Source organism: Stegastes partitus, unplaced genomic scaffold (assembly GCF_000690725.1).
Source record: "Stegastes partitus isolate 25-593 unplaced genomic scaffold, Stegastes_partitus-1.0.2 Scaffold1604, whole genome shotgun sequence".
NCBI classification, from domain to species: Eukaryota; Metazoa; Chordata; class Actinopteri; family Pomacentridae; genus Stegastes; species Stegastes partitus.
Window position 1 is genome coordinate 112,341 of NW_007579335.1, and position 20,673 is coordinate 133,013.

Sequence of the window (20,673 nt, forward strand, 5' to 3'; positions counted from 1 at the left end):
CGCATAAATCTGCAGAAGTTTTGTTTATTTTGACATTAAAACACATTTTCAAGTCATCCAGACAAGTAAAAAATGTCAGTAGAATTCTACTTCTCAGCATTATGTTTAAAATAGGTAGTTTTGTATTAAAATCGTAAAAAAAGATTCACAGATTTTTATCTACAGTAAAACGGGTCATCGTTCTGTTTGATCACTGCCATGCTGGTCTTCTGCCCAGGACACGGTTTGTGATTCTCTGAAAGACACAAAACGATGTGTCAGTTTGTCTTTGACCTGCTGGATCAACCAACAGAGAGAAAATGTTTTTACTGTAGCTGTATAAGAATGTCTACGAGCTTTGGTATGAAGCTATCCCAATCTACAGTCTGTCAGACGCGTGCGAAGGAGAGAAGCTTTTGTTTTTGTCCTACCTTGTTGTACAGTTGCGCGTTCAGTCGATAAGATCGATACTCTGCTCTCCTTCTTTCCTCCTCTCTCCTCATTTGGACCTCTGGCAGATTCTCATATATCCTGAAGAAGACGCAGTGAAACTTATTGTTGTCATAAAACACAAAAAAGGAAGCAAATCTCAAATCTGACAGCAGTGTAACACAAAACAAGTACTCCTGAGGCACAGATATGCAAATACTACTGCAATAGTTTTGTTTTTGTGCTACCAAATTGTCAAACCTGCTAGGTCAGTTAAGGAGGTTAAAGAAAAAAAACTTTTTTTCAACCAAGTATTTCATATTGAAAGTACTCTATAAGCTTAGTTTAGTATTTTTGTGACATGCAGCTCCATGTGGTTCAGAAAATATCACTGGTTGACGTCTGCATTATCAATTTTTTTTTAATTTGTGCTCAAAGGTGGGGCTTTTCATGACTGCTTCTATTTGTTTTCATATTGCCGAGAAGAGGAGACAACAGTGATTATTTCAGGCTTTTATCTTTAAAAGTTGCTGAGATATTGTTGATCAAACATAGCCTCAAATAGCTGGTCAAAGGGTAATCAAAATTTGTTGGAAAGTATTTGATATATCAAGCTAAAATTTCACCAGTATCTTTATAAATATCCATATTTATATCTGGCAAATCAGAGATTGTTGAGCAGAAATTGTTGTAAAAATGTGACGACTTGAGATGAAATGACGCCTTCATAAAGCACTAAATTATTCTATCAATAAACCGTTACGTGTTCTGATGTGATGTCATGTTAAAATAATCAGTAGCTCCCTTTATCCTTTGAAAAAAAATCTAAAGAGCAAAACAAAAAAATGATATTAAAACTCACAGTTTGGATCTCTGGATCATCTCCTTCCTGGGAACGGCCCTCCTGAGCAGAGCAGTTCCTTCACAGAGAACAGAAAATTAAAAAAAAATAACATCACTCACCTCCAGCTAAGACAAAGGAGAGGATTTTACAATCAGCAGCTGTATGAGGGAAACATGACTGAGAGAACAGATGATTCTGTGAGCAGCATCCAGCTGTTCATGACTTCAATCTGCAGACGCTGTGTTCGGTACCTGCAGGCCTCGGCAGCCTCCCTGGTCCTCCTGGATAGTCCAACAGTTGGTCTCTCTCTCTGCTGAAGACGTCCTGAAGCTTCCTCTCCTGCACCTGCAGAGCCAAACGCTTCACCCGCTGCCTGGACCGAGAGATGAACTCTGGACGACGCATCTCCAGAGCCTCCTGCAGGACACGAGTGGAATGTTAAAGTTCAAATATGAAAAACGAAACATTCACTGGTATAATGTTGACAGGTCCCATGATGGTAAAAATTACTAATTTAAGTCACGTTGACACCCAAAATGTTCACCTTAGAAGTCTAAAAAAAGACCAAGGGATGCCTAGAATCTTTCTTTTTTTGCTTTTTTGTTTTGTTTTAAAGAAAAATATGACCAAACCTGGAGAGAGACACGTGCCAGTCCAGATTTGGTTCTAGGATCTGGTTCGGGTTCAGCATGATGAACGTAACTTTGTTGTTTGCTTCTGTCATCGTGGACTTGTCTCTGTCTGAGCGGCTCCCTCCAGGGATGGATTCTGCTGTACGGTTCGAACCAGGCGGTGCTCGGCCTCCATGACTGCTCCTCCGCCGGCTGGTTCTCCTTCCTGGACTCTGACTTCAGGCTGTCAGCAGAGATGAACCACGAAACAGCTGCAGGAGAAAATCACACCAACAACATAAATACAGGGTTTGGTTACCTTGACTGTAAATAAAATGTGAATGGAACTTAGCATAACTTTGTAAGCTTTAAACAATGAAAGATACTATTTCAGTTTACTAGTTCTACCTGCAGGGTAAGGCTTTGATGGACTCCTCTTGGTCTTTCTCTGTTTTGGGGTGCTTTGAGTCTTAGAGGGGCTCCTCTGCCCTCCTCCTCGTCCTCCTCTTCCTACGCTGGATGAAGAAGATGTGATCTGACTGAAAGCTCTGGTATCACCTGGTGAAGGGAACGTGGTTCCAACATCTCTGGTGTGTCGTCGAGTCCCGTTACTAACAATCTCCAGGTCACCTGAGGAAAAGACAACAATCTTTCAACATATATTCACTGCAACTTCACACTGAATAATATTCTATTATAAGTCCATCACAGGGGCGTTGATGGTGTTAAAATCTCTTTGCTGATTTCAGACCTGTCTCACAAAATTTACATTCCTTAAAAGTAACGTGTCAGAACTGCATTTCTAGTCACCACAGCTTTGTTATTTACTAACTTGTCACCCTGGTAACCCAAACTGATACTGACAGCGAGTGAAAACCAACAGTAAACAAGTAAAAACTCATTTAAGTTGAAGAATGATGGTTCCAGATAGAACACAAGCTCCAATACTGACTTCTGCCTCCATCCTTCCCTCCTTCCTCCTTACATGGACTCTGTGGCTCTTTAAAACTTTTTTATCTGAAGCTGTTTAAATACGTCAGTGTCGTACCTTCTGGTAAGAAAATCAGTTTGTTTCAAAACGGAAATAACTTTCCTTCAAACCATAATTTAAGAATGCAGCTTAGTTGTATAGGAATGTGTTTATTAGGGAAACACTGTTGGTAAATTCATGCATATTGCTTCCTTATAAAGACATAAAATGATTTACCTTTTTTTCTGTAATATTCCAGAACAGAACAGCTAATCTGAAACTGTGGTAAATTTTGATTACTACAAGTAAAACGTTATGGTGTCGAGTCTGTTCTACAAGCAAAACCTGAGTGAAGCTGACAGTAACACTCATAACAAAATGAACCTCAGCAATGCTTGTTCCAAAATGACCCAAACGTAGACCACAAATGAACCAAAAAAGGCCAAGAAAGGTGACATTTTTACATAAAGTGAATGTTTTCAAAACTGTAGACAGTGTAGGAAAGATGTTACAGTATAAGCGATTGGTGCCATAAAACTTTACCAAAAACAACCTAAAACCAGAAAATTCTCACACATCACATCTTCAACAAATGCTCATTAGTGTGAGTGAGCGGTTTTGCTCCACTGACCTGCCTGGACGCCTTTGTTGACCAGTTTAACAGCCTTCTTAGCCGCCAGAGTCCTGGACGGGCCGCGGTGTGACGGGACGGTGTAAGTGCTGGTTGATGACGTAGAATCAGCAGCAACCTGAAGATAAAGTCAGCAGAGAAACCAGAGTTTAATACGTTTAATTAACAGTTTAGGTGTTAAAACAAAAGTTTACACTGTGATTTATTAGCAGCTGATATTACTACAATTTTATTTACTTATTTTAATGTTTCGTTTTTTCATAGACAGGGCATCATACTTAGCTAGCAGCTAATTTGCACCCGTTGTGATGAGACCAGAACACAAAAAACAATCACAGAACTAAAAACTCCACTTCATAAAACATACAAAACCAGAGATATTAGATAATAAATAAAGTTGGTAAATACAGTAAATAAGTAAAAGCCAATCATTGGGCAGAACTCATTACATGCTAAGACTTTTCTATGAGCGTCACGTTTCTTTTTGGTGAAACTAAACAGCTTAAAGTTGGTATAATTTAAACTCAGATATCTTTCATCCATCTTGTCAGTCAAGAAAGACCGCTAACTTCACAAGCTCTTCCTACATTCGGATGTGTTTATTCTTGGTCACTAAGGGTTAATAACGTTGGCACTATGGTAAATTTCAGGTGTAAATAATATTAAACCCTAAAGCCAAGTTTGGTACAACTTTCTGGTACTTACTGTTGTCAGATAATATCCTAAAATGTAAAAAAAAATCTATATTATTTTGCAAGATTTGTTATGGAAGTGTTTGTACTTATTGCCTAAAAACTTTATACAAACATTAAAATGGAAGCTAGAAGGTCTTGTGTTTTAATTAATTCCTCACAACTGCACATTGGTTGAGAAACAAGAGTAAAATCTTTTACCAAGTATAGCAGCTTTTTATCGATTATGTAAAAAACATTTCTCTCGTGAAGCTTACATGTAGATAAATGACTGTTTTCAGCCAAATGCCATTAATCTCCACTTCAGTACACAGATCAAGACAGTAACATGCAGATGTACATACGGATTCATCGGTGCCGGTGGTCTCTGATGGTGTGATGATGTGATGATGGGCTGAATTCCTTCCTCTCCTCTGTTCCCTCCCGTCTCTCTGCTTGTCGATCGTCCTGTACAGTTTGCTGAGGCTGGAGCTGTTTTTCAGGTGCTGGACTCTGTCGGCGCCGAACACTCGGATCAGCCGGGCTGTGTCCACAGAGGACATGGAGCCGGATGCTGTGGACGGGGTCTCCGATTCTGCAGGGGAGAGGTGCTGGCTGAGGCAGGAGCTGGAGGAGAAGGAGGCTCGGCTGTTGTCCTCTGCAGGATGTGAGGTTTCTTCTTTCTGAAGCCTCAGCTGGATGTGAGGTTCAGCTTTTCTACCTCTTCTGACCTCACCACTCCTCTCCTTCTTTCTTTCCTTCTGCTTCAATGTCACTTCCTCCCTCCTCCTTCCTAGCTTTTGTTCTGAATCATGGTCTTCCTCCTGCTGTACTGCAGAAACATTAGCAGCTCTTGTGCTATGAATAAGGCGAGACAGACGCTCCAGACGCTCCAGCAGCGAAGTCTCCGATTCTCTGGTTGGACGTGACTCCTCCGTGGTCCACTGCTCACAGAACTTCTGCCACAGCTGGTCCAGAGAGCTGCTGGTCTGCTGGGAGGTGGATCGATGGAGGTCGGAGTTCCTCCTCTGGTGGTCTCGCTCCCCTCTGGTCTGAGATATAGAAGTCTGGACCACCTGACTGCTAACCTTGTCGTAGTTTCTTTCCACATGAACTGGCTGAAGTCTGTCCCAGCCGGGCTGTGGTTGATCATAGTGGAGGAACTGGATCGGACTCGTCCCCTGGTCTCTCCTGAAGGCTTCTTGGCTGCTCGATGAAGGCACTCGGTTAAAGGCAGCTGACACCTGAGAGGAGGCATTTGGAGTTTGGTTCACGCTTGGTGATGAACTTCTATCTGTAGCGACAGAGGGATCTGTTAGGAGAGAGACATGACAGGATTTAATAACGAACATGGATCATAGAAACTGTGTGTGTATTTATTGTCTGTTGCTGTACAGTGGAAACACTCAGAAAATCAGACACAGAAACAGTTACATCCCAACTCTGAACCACTGTACGTACTGTATCATAAAACATACACGGTTATTTCTAATCCCAACAACACTGCTCTGTTCCTGATCATCCACCTACGTCATGTATATTAGGTATCAATAACTCTGTGTTTATTATTAGTAACCGTATTTTTGCACTCTGGTTCACTTTAAACACACTCTGTCACACATATCTGTAGTCGTACATTGTAGTTTAATGTTCATTTTCCTTCTGTAACTTGCTTCCCTTGTTAAAATGCATGTATGTTTAATCTTTTTTTAAACTACTTTGAGAGCAAAGAAAGAGTCCAATTCCTTGTATATACTTTGTTATTAAAGGCGATTCTGAGAAACAAAAAAGACTCAACAAATGCACAGTGTAGGAGTTTAACAACGAGCTAAAACAATGATACAAAAGGGAGTTGCTTATCAGACACAAAACAGTCTTTTCATATATCAACAATCCAGAATTAAACATTTAAAATTCCATAATAATTACAGGCAAATAACTATTGATTTAAATAAGTTAAAGTGGGTAAACACTTAGTTTGCTTAGTTATTTAGTAGTTTTGTTATTTGCTGTAAATATTACAGATTATTTTTTAGGGATGGTTGATGTATAATGTTCCTTACAAAAGGAATACAAGCCAAAGGAACACATGCGGGACTGTAGCGAAATTTAAAAGAGCTGGTTTTAAAAAAAGAACACCGGTTATCAGAGGTATTAGGGATTTAATTTTCATGCTTTATTTGGTATACGACAAGATATGTACAGGGGTGGTAATTAAACCACAGAAGACATGGAAACTGAGTCATTGTTTTGATTAGTTTAGTCCACTTGTGTTGTTTTCTGTTTTAGTAAAAGATTGTCGGTCTTTTATTTTGTTGATGTGAGAAATGTAGCTACTGTGTACTGAGAAATGCAAATCTTGTTAAAATGTTGTTTTAAAAAAATCCACAATAGTTAATCAAAATATATTTGAAAAATCTACTTAATACAACAACTATTTATTTCTCCTCATTGATGCACTTTTATATCCAGTTTTCTTTTAATCTACATGCAGACTTTTCTAATGAAAGACTTACAAGCATCTGCCAACAACATTGTTTAATCCTTAAGAATTTTATCTTTTGACATACAGAAAACATATTTATCATTATTGTTGTTACCTTTTTACAAAATTGTGTTTTTCTGGATACAACTAATACAAAACATTTTATTTGAACACTTTTAGAAACAGTCTTCTCAACTCTGTTTTTTCCTCTTGCTGTATATTCACATTAATCAATTAGACTTCTATGATTTTAGACAGGTGATGCTTGTTTCATGAAAGCATTTAACAGAATAGACCTAAATGTCTCACATTTCAAGTCAGAGCTGAGGGAGGTGGTGTGTTTGCTCCTCTCACCTGTGTGTGCAGGTTCTTGCATTTTAACGGCAGTAGTTTTCAGCCTCTTGCTGTAGATTCCCTCCGAGTGTCTGATGGTGACTCCGCGATCCAAACCCGGGTCCTGGTGTCCGAGGACCTCGCTGCTGAAGCGAGGAGGCACGGCGTCGTCTGAGCCTGGTGGGGATTGAACAGTGTTTTGTTACCTCATGAGGGATGGCATTCAGATTCAAAACAAGACTTTCCACATGTCTGGAATAGCAGAAAAATAGCGCTGCCGGAACAGTGGCCAAAATATTTCTGGTCAGCAATGAACAGAAGATGTTCATCGAGTCCCTCCTCCCTCCGTCTCTCTGTTGGCCCCCCTCTGCCTTTGTCTCACTCAGCCCCTGAACATGAATAATTAATGCGCTGCCTGGTGTATGTTACAAAGGACCAGCTGCTACCCAAACAGAAGCAGGCGACATGAGAGCAGAGCCTCGACATTCATTACAGACTCAACTGACAATTTCATTCTCTGGACTCTCTGACTTCCTTAATTATAATTTAGCGGATTTAAAAAAAAATAAAAATAAAAATTATAATGTGAGCCTGGCAGTCTTAAAAATGCCAAAGATGTCCACAGTTATTCTCACAGAGAATTTTAACAGAATTCTTTCACGGACATTCGAGCATTTTCAATACTTGTCAGTGATCAGGGTTTTGGTTTCCATCCAGGGAGGTTTTTTGAAAAAAGAAAACAAACAAACAAACAAAAAAAAACAACCCTAAAGTTTCATTTCGTTGAGCATAACAGACATTTTTGTTAATCAGATGGTCACAAATACCTGCCAACTGCATAGATTTCTGTTTACTGTCATGTGTAGTCACCTGGAGATGCCAGACAAAATTCTAAAATCTAAAAAAAATATTAACATGCAAGATCTGCTATGTAAATTTTAATACTTATTGCCTAAAAATTGCAACATTAAAATGGAAATGAGAAGATCTTGCATAGAAATGAATTCCTTACAACTACATAATTTTTGAGAAATAAGAGTAACAACTTACAAAATACAGCAGGCTTTTATTGTTTATATGAAAAAGATTCCTCTGAACCAGAATGAATCTGCCTCTGTGTAAATCTCTAATGTTTTACTATGCTACAATATATATATCTATATCTATCTATATATATATATATATATAGAGAGAGAGAGAGAGAGAGAGAAATCTAATATAATATAAGACCTAAACGCTTATTTAAACGTTAGTCTTGTTTCAGCTTTTTCTTTTTTTCCCCTAAATTTCTCAGTTACATATGATGTTCTATGTGATGTGCTGTTGTTTTACATGAAAATGTTGTTTTAAAAAGAAAAATAAAAAAAATGACCAAAATAAGATGCAAGACTTTTGAGACGTTCAACCATCATTCAACATCAAGATTTAACACCATGTTTGTGCAAAGGAAGGTGAGAAAAATGCAACAAGCGTCCACCGCTGGAATCAAATCTGGGATTTTAACTTCTTCCATGACTCTCCAGCTCACCAGTTAATAATGCTTCAAAATAAAAAGACAGATGTACCTGTGTGGGAGCTCTCCATGGTGGTGTCAGAGGTTTCTGTAGATGAGACATCAGCTTCTGTCTGAGGGACATAGAAGAGCTCCTCACTGCCACGAGGTTTATAAGGCAGCAGGACCGGCACTGAAGTAGGAGGGAGAGCAAGGCGCATGAAGTCCTCTTTCACTGACAAATACATTTAGAATTAAACGATGTTATCATTTTGCTGAGAACACATCATTAGAAAAAGATGATTGGGAGGAGAACAATTTCTAAGTTTTAATTGTGTCCGCACTGCTACAACTTTCATCACTGTGCTGTAATTGTCTAATAGTATCATTAAATAAATAACAAAAATGCACAAATGAACCTGCCCATTAAAATTGCAACCCTCCGCCAGTTTAGACCTCTGCCCTCGTTTGTCATGCGAGAAACAGTCAAGTGAAGGCTTTGCTTCATTTTTAGTTTAACCGTTTGAACCCCTAAACTTGTCTGCGGGTTTAAAGGGTATGTTATCTTTAAAAAGATTTTTAAAAATACATACAAAATAGAAATAAACATCAGAATATTACTTTGCTGGCTGTCACTGAAGTAAGCATGGGTGAAGTGCGATTCCATCTCAAAAATTAACCAAATACAAGCTTAAAATTGTGGTATTTCACTTTTTTTCTACATAACTCCTTTAAAAAATCATCAAAAATAAACCTGTAGAAAAAAAAGAAAAAAATTCTACTCTCCTAGGCGCAGCTAAGAAGTCATTACTGAGCCATCTGCAATCAGTGAAAAAAAATCAAGGGCTATTTGGCTGAACTGCAGGCTGTGTTTACAAAGAGCTGAAAGGAGACGGGTATGGAAAAAACTTTAAAATGTAACCGTAAAGTATCTGTAATATGTAGATCCACAATTTTTCCCCAGGTATGGGTCAGACCTTTGGGAACTCCGAGGAAAACACTGAGGTTTGCTAAAAAGTTTTTTTTTCACTTTTTATAAAAACAAATAATGAGAGAAAAAAAAATCAACTTTCATTTTTTTTCTTTTTGCAAGATCTAAGACATTTGTAACTGTTCTACTGCACAGAAAACATTTTGAGTTGTCGTGTTTTTGAGCCAGAGTTGTGCTGTTTCCATAGAGGTGCTGCAGTTTATATTGTAGTAAAAAAAAAAAAAGAAGAAAAAAAATAGAGTATAGTTAGTAAATGTGACAAGAGCAGAAAAACGGCTTAAACTAAACTATAAAACAAATGTGAAAAGTCTTTAATCATGGTGTTAGAATTAAAATATCACTCATAAAAATCCTACCTGGTGCTTTAGTGGTAAAGGGCCTTGATGACATGTCAGATCTCACAAGCGTTGTCAAGGACTGTGTGGATGTGGAGGTCGTTCGGTCTTGAGGCCCAACAGATTTAAACACGGTGGAGGTGTCGGATCTTTCAGGCACTCGTTGTCTCACTGGCTCTCTGGTGTCGTACCACTCAGGTGGACTGGACAAACCAACACCTTCGTCTGGACTGATGGCAGCAGACGGGGAGTGTCTGAGGGGGACAAATTCTGGACGTGGCAGCCCTGGAGCAGCACTGGGTTGGACAGCAGGGGTAGAAGTGTGACGGGTAGTTTTGGGGGATAAAGTGAGATGGACATGTGAGATGTGACTTGTCCTGGTAGGAGATTTAACATCAGATGAGGCTGTGGCCTGATTTGCTTCATGACCAACTACAGATAACTTGAGATCTCGCCTGAGCGACTGTGTGTTGTCGTGTTTGATGGTCAAATCCTCTTTATCTAAACTCTCTGAAGGTGAAGGAGATTCTTCAAATTGCCCCCCCACAGTGTCCTGCCTCTTCTGGCTCCCTGGTGCAGACTGAGGAGTCACATTTTGGTTTCTGATGTGCAAACTCATATTTGCTTCATACTCAGGTTGCAGCTCTGCAGCCAGATTTGGGAGAAGCTGGATGTTGGTTGCTGATGTGTGAAGCTCCGTCAGGTGGAGCGGCTCTGGGGTTGGGCTGAGGGGAGGTGCAGGGGAAGTGGAAGGCGACGGGGAGGTAGAGCGCCTGCAGGTGGCGATGGTGATGGATGTGAGGGCCCGACGGTTTTTATTAGGGAGGGTCACTCCTTCTCTGGCAGCAATCTCACAGACTTTAGCCTCCAGATCCGGGCGATGAGAGTTTTGTAGCTGCATGCTGGAGTCAGGAAGATTCATATTGAGGCTTTGCGGTGGCTGGTTTGGCTGCTTGTTGGCTTCACTGAGGGCAGTGAATGTCTCTGCAGACGGAGGTGAATCGTGCACATCTGGAACTTTAAAACTGGACGCTGCACTGCTCTCTGTATCAGTGCTTGTCTGGCTCTGGAAAAAGAAACAAGTCTGTGTCAAAATTGTTATTCTGTGGATCATTCCATCTCAAATCATAACATTTTTACAACAATTTCTGCTTGTCTAATTTGTCTGAAATCTTTAGAGCATAAAATATAGATATTTAAGATTTAAGAATTCACAAAAAATAAGAAATTTCACAAAAATTTAAGATTTTTGTGAAATTTTAGCTTGAAATATCAAATACTTTCGGAGATACAAAACAAAGTTTGTTTGTTTTTTAATATAAAATATTGCTGCAAAAATTAAAAATTATTTTTGTTGAACTTTCAACTGATTGAGCAGGTATGACAAGTACAACAAAGAAAAAAAAACTATTTCTAGATACCCTAATTCAAATAGAACAGAGTTCTGATGAGAAACAGGAGTGAAAATTTTAGGCTTTTATCCTTAGCAATTTCTAAAAACGTTGTCCTTCAAACACAGCCTGAAATTTTAATGTGTGTTTAACAAAAAAAGTGCTGAAGGTTGGTTAAAGGGCAATTTTGTTAAAAAAAAATTATCTCAGAAAGTATTTGATATATAAAAATGTCAGGTATTCATGATAAAGTTACAAGGAAAACAGAAAGTAGAAGGTCTCTGATTATTTGAGATGAAACAACCCGTGTGTTCATTTAGGAAGATCCAAAGAAGAGTTTTTTTGCACAGCAAAACTGCACTTGGAATTCTAACTGGGAGCAGTTGTTTTGTACAAAAGACCTAACTTTTGACACACCATGCCTGCAACACACCAGTTACCTTGAGCACGATATCTGTGCTGTCCAGGGATAGGAAGCAGATGTCAAAATGAAAAATATATACATTTGTAAAAGGTTGGCACTATATTAAAAAGGACATAAGTGACAAAATAAATATTCGCATATAGACCCATTTCAGTGAAAATCGTTCTTTTAATTTGTTGACGTACTCATATAGTGCTTGATTCTAGAAGACATGTCATGAACAAAATAAGCACCAAACACTGTGACTTAAAACTGTAGTGGGTTGACAAGTCTCAAAAACAGATTGAGACTACCATGGTTTCATAAATAACAAACCTAAAAAACCCATCCAGTCAAGGCTGAGACTTTCTGCATCATTATTGTTCTTCAGAATAGATTTCTGCTTTGAACATCTCAGTTACATCTGAGGCACTTTAAGGCAGAAAGCTAGTTAATATATATTTTAGTAAAAACTTCAAAATGTGATACACAGGGATGAGTTTTTAAAAGGACGAATCAATGACGAGAGGAACTTTCATTTGCAGTAATTTAGAATGTAGTAAACTTAAGTAAACTGCTACACAAAAAGCTTGTATAATCACAGCTGTGTGCCATGTAAAGTGTAACGATAAGGAGGTATTCGTGAGAGGATTACCTTTATAGGGTTTTTTAACAGCAGCTCTCTCTTGATCTCTTCAATCCGCATTCTGTCTTCTTTGTGCAACTCCAGAGGCTCACACTGCTGTCCTGATATCTTCAACTTTATCCACTCTGCAACATCAAAACATATTTTTAATGTGATGCAGAGATGAGCAATGCCTGAGACCAATATGTACTGATAAATCTTACAGAGACAATGAGTGAGCAAACCAAAAATGTTAGCTCTGATCTGGACTGTTGTGTATGAGGTCAGAGGCAGAAGCAGTGTATCTTGGTGAAAATACATTTTGGTATAACAGTTTGTCATCACTGTGACCACAAACTGACTGTTCTCTTAACATAACTGCAGTCATTTTTCATGCAATTATTGGATGAGTGCTGCACACAGAGCTATATTTATGGTAAAGGATTACTTTTGTTTTAAAACACTCACTTTGTGTAGATACAAATTTAAGAGGCAGATACAGAACCATCGTGATTTTGCTTTAACCCTCTGAACCCCACAATCTGCCAACAGGTTTGAAAGGCATGTTACACGAGAAAAAACCTTTTTTTTTTATCCAAGTCAGAAACCGCAAAAACTAAAAGAATCATCAGATTTTCAATTTTCAGACAGGCCTTGAAATAATGTTTGTGGATACATTAGGAAAAAAATCAGAGCTTACAGTGAGAATATTTCATCACAATCACTTTGTTTGACATGTCTCATTTCAAAATTAGCCCCCCAAAAATCTATTCATACCAAAAAAAAAAAACCCCAATAATTCTGCACAACTGAAAAACCATTTGTAACTTGACTGTGACCAACAGTCATGTGACAAAACATCAGAGCCTATTTAGCTGAACTGCAGGCTGTGTTTACACAGAAATGAAACTGCTTGGGGTTCGGAGGGTTAGACAGTAGAGCAGAGATAACAATCTGAGCCAGTTAAACCCTACAGATTATCACTATTTAGACATTTGGTTGTGTCTCAACATATTATACACTCAATGAGTGGTGACTGCAAAGATCAAAACATGACAGCATGTGAATCCTTTTACCTCTGGCTTTGCTCTCCTCTTGGTCTGTGACACTGAGTGGAGTACTGGACATCATGGTGGCCGGAGATTCAGTCTGCAGTAACTTGGCCACTCTGACTGCCAGCGAGCTCCCGCTGCTCCCATCACTCATCACTTCCTGATCAGCGTCCTCAAGGATGGGCGAGGATGAGCTGCTTTGTACAGGACGTCTAGGTGTTGTGTTTTCCTCTTCCTCCTCTTCCTCCTCCTCCTCCTCCTCCTCCTCCGCTGTATCTGCAGGAGTAGAGGTGAGCTGTTGTGCACCTAAAGCTGGTGGTGGCTTGTTGACTGCCGGCTGAGGTGGGACTTTGTCAGGAGGTGCAGCACTGCAACCCTCAGGTTCTGTCCTCCGGGCTGATTTGGAGAGGACAAGGGACGTCTCTGCACTACTACTAATGGTGCTATCTTGTGTTGTTTCGTATGCAACCACGGCAGTAACAGGAGCTTGTGTGGACGGATAATCAGGCTGCCAGGATGAAGTCAAACTCTCTCGACCGACAGAGCTTTGCCTCAGTTTTTCTGACATCAGCATGGAGTCGGACGAAGATCTGGCCCAGAGCGTTGAGGAATGAGTTTTGGGGTCTCCAGCTGAAGAGGAGGAGGAGACTGAGGAGTCGTGGAGTCTGCTGGTTTTCTTCCTCAGTGAGAGGAATATGTCCTGATCTGAGAGAAGACGTGGCGCTGTAGGGGAGGCTGAGGAAGCTGCAGAAGACCCAGTAGAAAACATGTTCTCTGCATGAGAGAGCAGTTTACGGATTTCAGACAAGGCCTTTGAGCTGACAAAAGATTCTTCCGTATTTTGTTCAACACTACGACTTGTTTTCAACTCCACATTTCTTTCCCCGCTTCTCGACTTGACAGCAAAAGAGACGTCAGAGTCTAACACGTCTCCTGGCTGGTCGATCTTCTGGCTGCTGGTTAAATTACTGCCCTGTTGCTGCTGGCTGTGCTGCAGTACGGAGGAATGGGAGTCTTCCTCAGGCTCAGAGGAAACTGCAAGTCTGCGTTCACTCTGGTTAGCTTCTGTTTCTGATGAAGTCCGTCTGACCCTCTCTGGGAGAGATACAGTCGGACCAAGACTGTCCAGGCTGAATGGTATGGAGATACTTGAGTCCACCGACAGAATGCTGGACCTGGAATACTCTCCTTTATGGGGACTGCTGCCTGAAAACATAATACAATATTTTTAAATATTATTTTATTGTTTGCGCTTTTACACACTTAACTTTAATATATTTCTTTTGTATTGTATTACTAACACTATTGCTGACATGCTACTATTTTTTCATCTCTTGTCTTTTTTAGCTATTTAAGTTTTAATTATTTTATAAATCTGTGTGCACTTAATCCAACTTGTCAGTACTATTATCGATTAATTTATTAACTAAATTTTGCTGTTTTATTTTATTTCTGCGCGTAGAGGACTTTGAATAACCTCTGTGATATGAAATAAATAAACTTATTTGCATAAATAAACAGCATTCATTATTTCTGGGTAATAAACATGTATTCAACAATTAGCAAAAACTGCTAAAAATAACACATTAAACGTTTAAGTGGAGAACAGTAAACTCATATGGAACATGTAAACCTTGCAAGCAAGATATTTCGTTGATTTAGTTTTGCTTTGTATTGTTTTTTTGTTTTAAAAAAACAGCAAATTTAAAAACTTTTCTGAAAATTGTTCTTTTAAAGAAGTTTTACTTTCCGTTTTGGAGGTCGGTTTCACGGATACTTACCCTCAGAGGGTTGAGCGCTCTTGGTTGGGGTTCCAATAGATCCTTTAGTTGTACAGAGATCAGTGGGAGAGAATTCAGGCTCTCTGATTGGTCCTCTGGGTGCAAATGGAGTTAAGATTGTTGAGGGGGACTGATCTATACCCAGATTATGCAGATAAAGCTGCAAAAAAAAACCCAAAACAAACACAGAGCATATCAGATAATCAAGTTTGCAAAATATATGATATTTTTCTCCAACTAAATGGTGCATGCTGAATAAAATTATATGTATTTTTTTGTTAAAACTTGATCTCTAGTAACAATTACACAACGGTTCACGATATATAGATTTATATAATATCTGACAGAGACCCTATGCTGTTTGTATAAAGTTTTCAGTGTTTCACGTACCGGAATTCGTTCATCGATGTTGAGCTCCCGATGCCTCGGTGGTGGTGTCGACAGTTTTGAAGTCCAGTAGGGGGCGTAGTTATCAATATCCAGGCTGACAATCGAGGACGCTCCAATGGAAGTTCCTACTTTAACTTCACTGTAACTATCCTGGGAACTCGACAGTGTCAAATCTCGATCCAGCGACACATCACTGAAGCGACCGAGGCTCATAAGAGCCGAAGCTTCAACTGCGGTGGTTGGATGGTGATGAGCATCGTCTTGACTCTGACTCTTGTCTTTCTCTGGAGGCCCGTCGGTCTGCTGGTCTTTGAGAACAGACATGACAACTGTGCTGAGGGAGGAGTGGGACTGTGATCGGGCAAACGGTGAGGGAGAAGGCGGTGCTGCAGGTCCAGTGTTATCCTTCTCATTGGGAGCGCTGCCCACTGCCTCCCCTCTTCTTGGAGAAGAAGAGCCGGAGGGAACTGCAGAGGAGCCCTGAAAGACATTATGACTGGCAGCACCTGAAACAAGAGGCTGTTGTAAACCCCTAACCTGCTGACTAAGAATGCGATTCAACGTGTCAGATACTGCATCATAAGCTTTCTTTTTAGGAGAGATGCCAGAAAATCCTTGTAGTGCCAAACTATCAAACAATGAAGTCTTGCCTGAGCTCTGGTTTGCCCTCCAGGCATCTACTTTCTCGATGTAGTTGAGACTTGGAAGAGAGTGGACTTTGGCAGAAGTAGCGTCGTCTTGGCTTTGATTTGCTGTGTTTGTTTGATGGGCGTCAGCTGACTGTGGAGAGATCCCGGTGCTTGACTGGCAAGAGTTCTCAGTATTAGATTGTATGGCTGAAAGTTGCCCTAATCTAGGCTTGGCACTGGATTTGGTCGGGGACTTAAAAACCCCTGGAGTGGATTGAGACTGTGGAAGAAAACCCAGGTAGGAACCATCAATCCCTGTTTGGTTTCCTGAGGACCAGAGATCTTGCTCTCTGTAAACTCTTTCAACACCAGCAGAAAATGGTACGGTCCACAGTGCACCCCCGTGATTGGTTCCAATTGCACTTGGCTGACCTTCAGACATCTCTTTGGGATATGGTGTGAGATGAAACTGAGCGGGTGGTGTAGGAGTTTTTTGCTGTTTGTTTTTGGATTCAGCTTCATGGCTGCTGCGTCTCTCTACTTCAGAAAGCAGCTCTCTGTGCAACGCCTCACTGCTGTCATCAGGCTGAGTGCTGCGAGAACCCATAGTGATGTTAGAGAGCTCAGATAACGGTGCTTGGGATTGATCAGGGTTTGAAACTGTGTCAGGTTGTTGTGGCTGCTGTTGAGGAAAAGCTGCTTCACCTGGAGGACCTTCTCTTGTAACCATCCTCTGGTCAGTCATCTCCTCCTTCATAAAAGTCTGAGACGCAGAGGAAACAGCGCTGCTACTGCTGCTTGGCATGTCGACGTCTTTCTGCAGGAGGTCCAAAAGATGCTGGGCCCGAACATCCTTACTCAAAAAGAAAGTTTCATCTTCAGCCACCTCTCCTACTAGTTCTTCTGGAAGGTCAGTTCGGGCCTCTGGGTCCTTCTTTCTGCTACTGGTGTCCTCTTGTTTGTCTTGGTCCCTGGGTGATAAACTGTGCTGAAAAAGAGAGCAGCTGTTGCTTGCTCCTTCTTCAGAAAGGATGGTTGCCTGGGAGAGAGGGTGCTGGGACAACGAGCCACACTCAGAGGCCTGAGTTGTGCGATCCAGAAGTGGAAAGTGAAACCTCTCTGATGCCATGGAAACGTCAGGGTATGCCCTTGAAAAATCAAATAAATAATCATCAGTCATTTAATTATACATTTTATACCTTTCAAACAACATGCTGTTAAAGTCCACAGAACAAACAATAAGGATTAACAGATTTTTTCTTACCGTAAAGGGGCAAATTCTGTATCACTTTGCTGGAATAAAGAATATTCAGTGTTTTCCACTCCAGAGTTTACAGGCAGCAGGTGAAGGGCTGGAGACAGGTTACTGTCCTGAAAGTCTGATGATACACAACACATTGACTGTTATGCGCATGAAATAAAGGCAGGAAGTACAGCCAAACCTAATGTATGCAAACTATCGCTGCCTGCAGTTTCCCATTATCATGACACAGAACAATTATTCTTCGATCCAATTTCGGCATACCTAATTAGTATGACAAATGCTGCACAGAAAATGTGAAATTACAGACCTTAAATGAGTCATTTGCACTATCATAATAATATAATGGGAGTGCAATATTCCAATGCATCTTTCATAGATTAAGTAAGACAATTTTTTAACTTGAAATTTGTCATACCTGCACCAGATGAAAAAATACGTGTATATTTTTTTCAGCAGCATCTATGTTATTCAACATTATGACAAAAAAAAAAAAAAGCATATTACAGAGTAAAATTGATTATTTTATCTAATGTGCCTACCTAGCTGCAAAGACTGTCCCCCTGGCTGTGGAAGCTCCAGACCATCCGTTTCCATCCTGGGCTGCCTCTGGTCCTGGTTTTCACTGCTCTGACTTTGGTCTCCCAGGTGGCTTATGGATGTTTGTCCAACAGAGTGACTCACACCGTCATCTGCTGGCAACTGAGGAGATGCAACGGCCCTCTGAGGACAGAGTCACCAAAGCAACTCACTGTTATTATCTACCATCGCCATTTAACTCTGCTGTGTAGCCTTAAACATTAGAAATTTAGTTTCTCTGGATGCCTAAAGCAACTGCTGGGGACATCTCTGCAGCCTCTGGAATTGATAGAGGAGAGGAACATGCTATATAAACTCTTTGTCATCCTGAAAAATACCTAACATCACTCCGCAAGCTGCCGGTCAAACAGCAAAACACCTTCAGTGCTGTGGTGACAAGGAACACTGCAGGAGGTGATTCCTGCCAGCTGCCATCACTTAGTATAATGAGCCTCCTCTGTGCTGAGACAGGGAGCTGCTCCACAAACAAGTCCAATTATAACATAAGCATCCTGGATTTAAGTTTTAAATGGTATTGATTATATTTAGGATATGGTGTTAACATGAGAAATCTGGTTATTAATATTTAGGGTTGCAGCTAATTCAAATGTAAAATAATCTGCTGATATCGTCTCAATTAGCCAGTTTTGATTTCCCAATCCAAGGTGGTGCCTGTAGACGTCTTGTCTACAGCCAGGATATAATGTACGTTTTTGCAACTTTTAGTCAAGATATTCTAAACATGAAATCACAACCATAGTACTTAAGTGCATAAAAATCATACTGAAGATTCAGGTTTACTACAACACATGGTGCTCATCTGGATTTGCAAATGTTTTAATTACATTCAATCACAATATTATCAATGTCCATGTTTCTAAAACTCTAGATTAATACATAATTGCTGACATATTCAGTTGACAGTTAATCCTATTTTAATGCTGAAGCACCCTAGCATTTGGCATCACCTGCTTGACTTGCACTTCTAATTTTACTGTGTTATTGTTGTACAGAATACATTCAACATATACTAGAATTGAAGACTATGTTCCTACTTTTTATGTTCACCTTTCATTTTTTTTCTGTTTTAGTTACTTATTATTATTTAGCTTTGTTTTGCTTCTAGCTACTGGTTTATTGTGACCTCACTGCAACTACAACTGCAATTCGTCTTTGGGATTAACAACATAATCTATCTATCTGCCTATCTATAGCCACAGAAATTTATACATATATTTTTGTCATTCAGATTGTCCATATTGTAATTTCCTGTAATGCAGGTCTGAATTTTGTATTTGCATTTTTTTTCCAGACAGATATTGCAATTGTGATTTGGACTTGCAAAATATTTTTTAAGCCAAGCTTTGGTTCAATATTCATAGTGTTATAGATGGAAAGCGTGACAGTTATTACCACAAGGGATACCACCAACAGTGTGACTTTCATAGAATTTGATCAAATGTTTAGTCCTAATATACTGGTCTAATGTTTACACACAAAATCTGTTGTATTTGTCTGTCTGGGGAGAAGGAATCATCTCTTCCACTGTTCCTCTTTCCTTGGTTTCTTCAAATTCCTTCAAAGCTGTTTAGTTTTGTCATCAAAGTGATTAACAACTCACAGACTCAACCGTTGACAGGTTTAGCACAAAGCCTAACCATGAGCAACAGGTTACTGTTAGCTTGGTGAAAGACACATGGCTACATTGAGTATTGCTAACGCTAACTTAAAGTTAAGTTGCTGCAGTAATCCGTGCTACCACCATTATCGACAATAGACAATCAATATTTTGTTCTAGAGACACATTTAGTTTAAAGACAGTAACGTGAATCGGCTAACAATCTAGCAAAAATGGTTAGCAGTTAGCTAATTAGCTACTGACATCGCCCAAACTTTACCCAGATTTCCCGCGGTGAGAACTGTGTTAAAGCGTACCGAAGGACGACACCATAGACAAATTTAACGTCGGGAATTAAGTTAAAACTACGTAAATTACCTCTGGAGGGTCCATGTTGCTGGTATTGTTGTTGTTGATGACAGTCCGCCACTGTGAGCGCGCTTCCTCCTCCTCGTATCCATGGGCCGTTGCTAGGAAATGTTCGAAAACCCGTGGAAATCTCGCGAGAAGAGGTTTGAACTGAAGAGGGGAGAGTCGTTCCCTCGCTTAAAAACTGAAGTCCATCCTGTCCAACCTTCAAGTTCAGTACTCACAGAACGAAGTTAAATACATATCGAATATATATAACTTCATACATGTATGTTTCTCTATTTTGTGAATCCTTCGAGAAAGCTTCAAGTCCTTATTTCCTCAGATTTGGCTTCTAAAGTGCAGAATTACATCGCCACATGTCTCAAAAATAAAACAGCTCTTGTCTTTTATTCCTGTCTGCAGCTTGGACTTTGCCATGTTTAACAAATCCCTGTATTTTTTGTATGTTTATATTTTTTCTGAGTGATCTCTACATGCTATAATGTCTTTTGTCTTTTTTTAAGCTAATGAAATGATTTTAAATATTTGTATTAAATATGAAAAAACCTAAATAATGGCGTTCCAATAAAATAAATAAATATTGATATGAAATTAATATATTTCTGTATGTATGCATGTATCAGTGTATGTATGTATTTATTTAGGTATTTTTCTATGTAATATTGAATATAATGGCATGCCACAGTGAAATACCCTGACTGGACAACTTCCTTGAGACTCTCCTAATTCTAAGAGAGTACACTGTGAGGGATATGAGGCAGAAAGAAAACAAAATGTTTCACAAAATAAGAAAGATCAAAG

The 20,673-nt window shown here is 39.7% G+C and overlaps 1 protein-coding gene across 2 annotated transcripts; it reads right to left on the reverse strand.

The window, feature by feature from the left end:
- Positions 1 to 8: 8 nt before the first annotated feature.
- Positions 9 to 19,958, reverse strand: alms1 (ALMS1 centrosome and basal body associated protein). Of its 2 annotated transcripts, none has more exons than XM_008300889.1 (18): positions 19,879 to 19,958; positions 17,846 to 18,026; positions 17,307 to 17,421; positions 15,414 to 17,190; positions 15,024 to 15,183; positions 13,267 to 14,448; positions 12,221 to 12,336; positions 9,793 to 10,837; positions 8,519 to 8,638; positions 6,975 to 7,130; positions 4,501 to 5,447; positions 3,465 to 3,582; positions 2,272 to 2,493; positions 1,885 to 2,135; positions 1,504 to 1,669; positions 1,271 to 1,328; positions 411 to 510; positions 9 to 235 (listed from the first exon to the last, which is right to left on the reverse strand). In XM_008300889.1, exons 1-18 carry the CDS (start codon positions 19,891 to 19,893, stop codon positions 191 to 193), a joined length of 6,774 nt encoding a protein of 2,257 aa, XP_008299111.1. In that variant the 5' UTR covers positions 19,894 to 19,958; the 3' UTR covers positions 9 to 190. The 2 variants fall into 2 exon arrangements, with proteins under 2 accessions (XP_008299111.1, XP_008299110.1); XM_008300888.1 differs by having other exon boundaries at positions 8,519 to 8,680.
- Between the last annotated feature and the right edge of the window lie 715 nt (positions 19,959 to 20,673).

Bases quoted from the DNA above. Each gene is read 5' to 3' on its own strand.
- alms1 (XM_008300888.1), bottom strand. The intron at 17,422-17,845 runs GTAGGCACATTA...GTGTATCATCAG, and splicing joins GGGACAGTCTTTGCAGCTAG to ACTTTCAGGACAGTAACCTG. The intron at 2,494-3,464 runs GTCAGTGGAGCA...TCTTTTCCTCAG, and splicing joins CAACAAAGGCGTCCAGGCAG to GTGACCTGGAGATTGTTAGT.